This window comes from Entelurus aequoreus, linkage group LG28 (genome assembly GCF_033978785.1).
Source record: "Entelurus aequoreus isolate RoL-2023_Sb linkage group LG28, RoL_Eaeq_v1.1, whole genome shotgun sequence".
In the NCBI taxonomy this organism is placed as follows: domain Eukaryota; kingdom Metazoa; phylum Chordata; class Actinopteri; order Syngnathiformes; family Syngnathidae; genus Entelurus; species Entelurus aequoreus.
Window position 1 is genome coordinate 2387789 of NC_084758.1, and position 7500 is coordinate 2395288.

At 33.7% G+C, this 7500-nt stretch overlaps 1 protein-coding gene across 2 annotated transcripts in view; it reads left to right on the forward strand.

The window, feature by feature from the left end:
- The window catches only part of LOC133645164 (rod cGMP-specific 3',5'-cyclic phosphodiesterase subunit alpha-like), a 29206-nt gene that overhangs the window by 3522 nt on the left and 18184 nt on the right, over positions 1-7500 (forward strand). For both annotated transcript variants that reach the window (XM_062040013.1, XM_062040014.1), the window contains exons 2-6: positions 1-115; positions 257-322; positions 2989-3135; positions 3290-3397; positions 6284-6393. The exon at positions 1-115 is cut by the window's left edge. In XM_062040013.1, the coding sequence (XP_061895997.1) occupies positions 1-115; positions 257-322; positions 2989-3135; positions 3290-3397; positions 6284-6393 (546 nt within the window). The remainder of the gene's footprint in view (positions 116-256; positions 323-2988; positions 3136-3289; positions 3398-6283; positions 6394-7500) is intronic.

Here is a 7500-nt window from a genome sequence, read left to right on the forward strand (position 1 = left end):
GCTCAACACGGACACCTACGACAAGATGAACAAGCTGGAGAACAGGAAGGACATCTTCCAGGACATGGTGCTCTACCACGTCAAGTGTCGCAAGGACGAGATCCAGCACATCCTGGTTAGTTAGTCCAACACACACACATGGGGAAGGTCAAAGACCCAGGTCTGCAATCCAAGCCCCGCCGATGGAACATGGCTGAAACCTGGCATTGATCACAGACCTCAGGTCAGATCAGCTGACTAATGTTTGCTCCCTCAGAACACCCGAGAGAGATGGGGGAAGGAACCAGACCAGTGTGAAGAGGAAGAACTGGAGGAGATCCTGGTAAGCAACAACACAAACGTCTCTTAAATATGTACACAAACATTTGTGACTTATGTACACAAACAATCGTAATGTACATACACAGACATTTGTAACGTACATACACAAACATTTGTGACTTATGTACACAAACATTTGTGACTTATGTACACAAACAATCGTAACGTACATACACAGATATTTGTAACGTACGTACACAAACATTTGTGACTTATGTACACAAACATTTGTGACTTATGTACACAAGCAATCGTAACGTACATACACACAAACAATTGTAACGTACATACACAAACATTTGTGACTCATGTACACAAACAATCGTAAGGTACATACACAAACATTTGTGACTTATGTACACAAACATTTGTGACTTATGTACACAAACATTTGTGACTTATGTACACAAACATTTGTGACTTATGTACACAAACAATCGTAACGTACATACACAGACATTTGTGACTTATGTACACAAACATTTGTGACTTATGTACACAAACAATCGTAACGTACATACACAGACATTTGTAACGTACGTACACAAACATTTGTGACTTATGTACACAAACAATCGTAACGCACATACACAGACATTTGTAACGTACGTACACAAACATTTGTGACTTATGTACACAAACAATCGTAATGTACATACACAGACATTTGTAATGTACGTACACAAACATTTGTGACTTATGTACACAAACAATCGTAATGTACATACACAGACATTTGTAACGTACATACACAAACATTTGTGACTTATGTACACAAACAATCGTAACGTACATACACAGACATTTGTAACGTACGTACACAAACATTTGTGCCTTACGTACACAAACATTTGTGACTTATGTACACAAACAATCGTAACGCACATACACAGACATTTGTAACGTACGTACACAAACATTTGTGACTTATGTACACAAACAATCGTAATGTACATACACAGACATTTGTAATGTACGTACACAAACATTTGTGACTTATGTACACAAACAATCGTAATGTACATACACAGACATTTGTATCGTACATACACAAACATTTGTGACTTATGTACACAAACAATCGTAACGTACATACACAGACATTTGTAACGTACGTACACAAACATTTGTGACTTATGTACACAAACATTTGTGACTTATGTACACAAACAATCGTAACGTACATACACAGACATTTGTAACGTACGTACACAAACATTTGTGACTTATGTACACAAACATTTGTGACTTATGTACACAAACAATCGTAACGTACATACACAGACATTTGTAACGTACGTACACAAACATTTGTGACTTATGTACACAAACATTTGTGACTTATGTACACAAACATTCGTAACGTACATACACAGACATTTGTAACGTACGTACACAAACATTTGTGACTTATGTACACAAACAATTGTAACGTACATACACAAACATTTGTGACTCATGTACACAAACAATCGTAAGGTACATACACAAACATTTTAGACTTATGTACACAAATAATTGTAACGTACATACACAAACATTTGTGACTCATGTACACAAACAATCGTAAGGTACATACACAAACATTTGTGACTTATGTACACAAACATTTGTGACTTATGTACACAAACATTTGTGACTTATGTACACAAACATTTGTGACTTATGTACACAAACAATCGTAACGTACATACACAGACATTTGTAACGTACGTACACAAACATTTGTGACTTATGTACACAAACAATCGTAACGTACATACACAGACATTTGTAACGTACGTACACAAACATTTGTGACTTATGTACACAAACATTTGTGACTTATGTACACAAACAATCGTAACGTACATACACAGACATTTGTAACGTACGTACACAAACATTTGTGACTTATGTACACAAACATTTGTGACTTATGTACACAAACAATCGTAACGTACATACACAGACATTTGTAACGTACGTACACAAACATTTGTGACTTATGTACACAAACAATTGTAACGTACATACACAAACATTTGTGACTCATGTACACAAACAATCGTAAGGTACATACACAAACATTTTAGACTTATGTACACAAATAATTGTAACGTACATACACAAACATTTGTGACTCATGTACACAAACAATCGTAAGGTACATACACAAACATTTGTGACTTATGTACACAAACATTTGTGACTTATGTACACAAACATTTGTGACTTATGTACACAAACATTTGTGACTTATGTACACAAACAATCGTAACGTACATACACAGACATTTGTAACGTACGTACACAAACATTTGTGACTTATGTACACAAACAATCGTAACGTACATACACAGACATTTGTAACGTACGTACACAAACATTTGTGACTTATGTACACAAACAATCGTAACGCACATATACAGACATTTGTAACGTACGTACACAAACATCTGTGACTTATGTACACAAACAATTGTAACGTACATACACAGAGGTGTGTAGCGTACATAAACAAACATCGTGACACACAGAGGTGTGTAACGTACATACACAAACATCGTAACACACAGATGTGTGTAACTTACAGTACGTAGTGTCCACTAACATACACAAAGATGAATGAGTGCTACTACTGTGTGTGGTTGCCACGCGTGTAAGGATGTGGTTTTTTTGGTCCAGTCTGAAGTTCTTCCCAACACCAAGAAAGCTGAGATTCTGGAGTTTCACTTCTGTGACTTTGAGCACAGCGAGTTGGAGCTGGTGATGTGTGGTGTCAAGATGTACTACGAACTCAAAGTGGTCGACAAGTTTCACATCCCCAGAGAGGTGCCCTCATTTCTCCTCCTTCACTCACTTGCATCATGGCAGCTGACAACTTGGGTGTGTGTGTGTGTGTGTGTGTGTGTGTGTGTGTGTGTGTGTGTGTGTGTGTGTGTGTGTGTGTGTGTGTGTGTGTGTGTGTGTGTGCGCGTGTGTGTAGGTCCTGGTGAGGTTCATGTACTCGCTCAGTAAGGGCTACAGGAAGATCACCTATCATAACTGGAGACATGGATTCAACGTCGGACAGACAATGTTTACTCTGCTCATGGTATCTGTCACACACACACACACACACACACACACACACACACACACACACACACACACACACACACACACACACACACACATGTCTTGCCTACATTGTGTGGACCCACGTTTGGTTAGTAGGTTGTGAGGGCCCCCCTTTCCACTATAGCTAGAATGATGAAAAAATATATATCTAGCCCTAGATGGGAGTAAAGAGTTGCAACTAGGGATGTCCGATAATGGCTTTTTGCCCATATCCGATATTCCGATATTGTCCAACTCTTTAATTACCGATACCGATATCAACCGATATATACAGTCGTGGAATTAACACATTATTATGCCTAATTTGGACAACCAGGTATGGTGAAGATAAGGTACTTTTTAAAAAAATTAATAAAATAAGATAACTCAATTAAAAACATTTTCTTGAAAAATAAAGAAAGTAAAACAATATAAAAACAGTTACATAGAAACTAGTAATGAATGAAAATGAGTAAAATTAAGTATTAAAGGTTAGTACTATTAGTGGAGCAGCATCACGCACAATCATGTGTGCTTACGGACTGTATCCCTTGCAGACTGTATTGATATATATTGATATATAATGTAGGAAGCAGAATATTAATAACAGAAAGAAACAACTCTTTTGTGTGAATGAGTGTAAATGGGGGAAGGAGGTTTTTTTGGGTTGGTGCACGAGTAAGTGTATCTTGTGTTTTTTTATGTTGATTTAATAAAAAAAACAAACAAACAAAAAAAAACAAAAAAAAAAACGATACTGATAATAAAAAAAACTATACCAATAATTTCCGATATTACATTTTAAAACATTTATCGGACATCCCTAGTTGCAACCTCACTTCAGAATGCAAAACACACAAAGTAAAAAAAATATTTGACTTCTGTAGTTGTGAGGAGCAGGCAAATGTCCTCACAAGTCAAAAGATCCTCACAGAAAGGTGGTTTATCAAGTGTATGTCCACACAAGGACGCTGAGACAAGTGCACACACACACACACACACACACACACACACACACACACACACACACACACACACACACACACACACACACACACACACACACACACACACACACACATTGTCTGTTTGACTTCCGAATATTAAATTCATCAATTATTTTTCCCATAGGAAGTGATAGAAGTAGAAATTGTCTGTTCCAGGGTCAAGCTGGGGTCATGATAAAAGCTACAGAAGAGCTTTTAAGCCTCATTACATTCTTAACTGTATATCAAAATATCAATTCACGTCCGACTTGCGATTCTAATTTATTCCGATTCCAAATCAAATCATATTTAAAAAATAATTAATTTATAAAAATAAATAATAAATATATATTTATAAAAATACATTTTTTTAAATACATTTTTTTTAATACATTTTAAAATTTAAATTTAAATTATATACATTTTAAAATGTATAAATACATTTCAATTTAAAATGTATTTTTAAAAATAGTTTTTAAAATATATTTTTAAAATATGTTTTTAGGCCATCTTCTTAAAAATAAATGAATAAATATATATTTATAAAAATACATTTTTTTAAATATATTTTTTTATGAATTTTAAAATTTAAATTTAAATTATATACATTTTAAAATTTATAAATACATTTAAATTTAAAAGTTATTTTTAAAAATAGTTTTTAAAATATGTTTTTAGGCGATCTTCATACAAATAAATAAATAAATATATATTTATAAAAATAAATGTTTTAAAATATATTTTTTTTATAAATTTTAAAAATTAAATTTAAATTATATAAATTGAAAAATATATAAATAAATTTAAATTTCAAAATAATTTAAAAAAATAGTTTTTAAAATATGTTTTTAGGCCATCTTCTTAAAAATAAATAAATAAATATATATTTATAAAAATACATTTTTTTAAATATATTTTTTTATGAATTTTAAAATTTAAATTTAAATTATATACATTTTAAAATTTATAAATACATTTAAATTTAAAATTTATTTTTAAAAATAGTTTTTAAAATATGTTTTTAGGCGATCTTCATACAAATAAATAAATATATATTTATAAAAATAAATGTTTTAAAACATAATTTTTTTATACATTTTAAAATTTAAATTTAAATTATATAAATTGAAAAATTTATAAATAAATTTAAATTTCAAAATAATTTTTAAAAATAGTTTTTAAAATATGTTTTTAGGCCATCTTCATAAAAATAAATAAATATATATTTATAAAATTACATTTTTAAAAATATGGTTTTAGGCCATCTTCATGCAACCAGAAGGAGATTTCCTAACTTGTAAACTGCTCTGAAAAAGTTTCATTTAAATTATTGATACGTATCCGAATCGTGATTCTTACTCATCCCGATTCTAAATCAATACATCATTTTCAAAAACCGATAAAAAAAATATATATATATACATTTTTTGTAAGTCTTGTTTTTAATATATTTAATTTTGGTTATCTCTATGCAACCAGAAGGAGTTTTTCCAACCTGTAATCTGTTTGAAAAAAAAAATTCATTATCATTGTTATAAGAAATAGTAATACCTTGCAAGAATCAGTTTCAATCAAGAATCGTGTAGAATCGAGAATTGATTCTGAATCGACTCCTCCCCCAGGAATCGGATCGAATCTTTACGCTCCCAAAGATTCACACCCGTACTAAATATTATATTAATTAATACTTTAAAATAATCAATTATGATCGAGAATCGTGTAGAATTGAGAAACAATTCTGAATTAAATCGTCAGCCCAGGAATCAGATCGAATCTTTCGGTGCCCAAAGATTCACACCCTTATCACCTGCCCTACGAGTGTAAAAATAAGTTAGCCACTGCTTAGTAAAACTGCAAATTGTGGTGCACCTGGTCACTAATTGACTTGTGTTCAGACAGGTGACCTGAAGCGTTACTACACTGACCTGGAGTGCATGGCCATGGTGACCGCTGGCTTCTGCCACGACATTGACCACCGAGGCACCAACAACCTCTACCAGATGAAGTGAGGGTCCGCTAACACCAAAACATTTCAAACTACAACATGCAATTCCCGTTAAAAAAAACGTGTGTGTATGCAGTATGCGCGCAAGTTGCTCACAGTAAGCATATTGTACCAAGTCATATCACTCTGAGGTGTACGTCTGCAAAATTGGCAAAAAAATGCTAATGTTAGCATAGGTCAAGTACCAAGTTATATAACGCACGGGTAAACGGTTGCAAAATTAGCCAAAAAAGTTAGAATGCTACTAGTTAGCATGTGTCACGAACCAAGTCTTATGAGAGTAGAGCGTACGCGTGCGAAAGTAACTCATAAAGTGTCAAATTAGGTAAACAAGTTAGCACGCTAATGTTAGCATGCTAACAGTAAGCATATCGTACCAAGTTATATCACTCTGAGGTGTACGTCGGCAAAATTGGCAAAAAATAAATGCTAATGTTAGCATAAATCAAGTACCAACTGATATAACTCATGGGTAAACTGTTGCAAAATTAGCCAAAAAAGTTAGAATGCTAATAGTTAGCATGTGTCATGAACCAAGTCTTATGAGAGTAGAGTGTACGGGTGCGGAAGTAGCTCAAAAAGTGTAAAATTAGGTAAACAAGTTAGCACGCTAATGTTAGCACGCTAATGTTAGCACGCTAACGTTAGCTGGCAGGAGCACGGTGCATTTTGACTTTGGAACCGGTGAAATCCATTGAGAAATGTACGACGTATAGAAGTTGGTACGTTGCCTATTCATTTTCAAATTGCGAACAATTCTTGGTAATTCCGGGTAATCCGAGGATTTTTGGAACGGGGAAACATGTGTGCTTAAAGTGGGTGGAGAGTGTGGATAGTAGAAGGGTTTGAATCTGTTGAGGAATGTGGCAATTGTGCAAGTTGGAAAATGGGAAAAATGTCCTGGAATTCCTGGTAATCTGGGAATGTTGTGATGATACGTTTTGATGCTGGAACAGTCTGATCGGATGAATACTGGCGGACAAAAAAAGGAAGGAATAAGAAGATTGTAGGGAGGAATAGTTAATAAATGAAGACTGCCCCCTAGTGGCCAGGTATGCACATGACATCATCATCCTCTTTTTCTGGCCTTACCTGAGAAATAGTAAA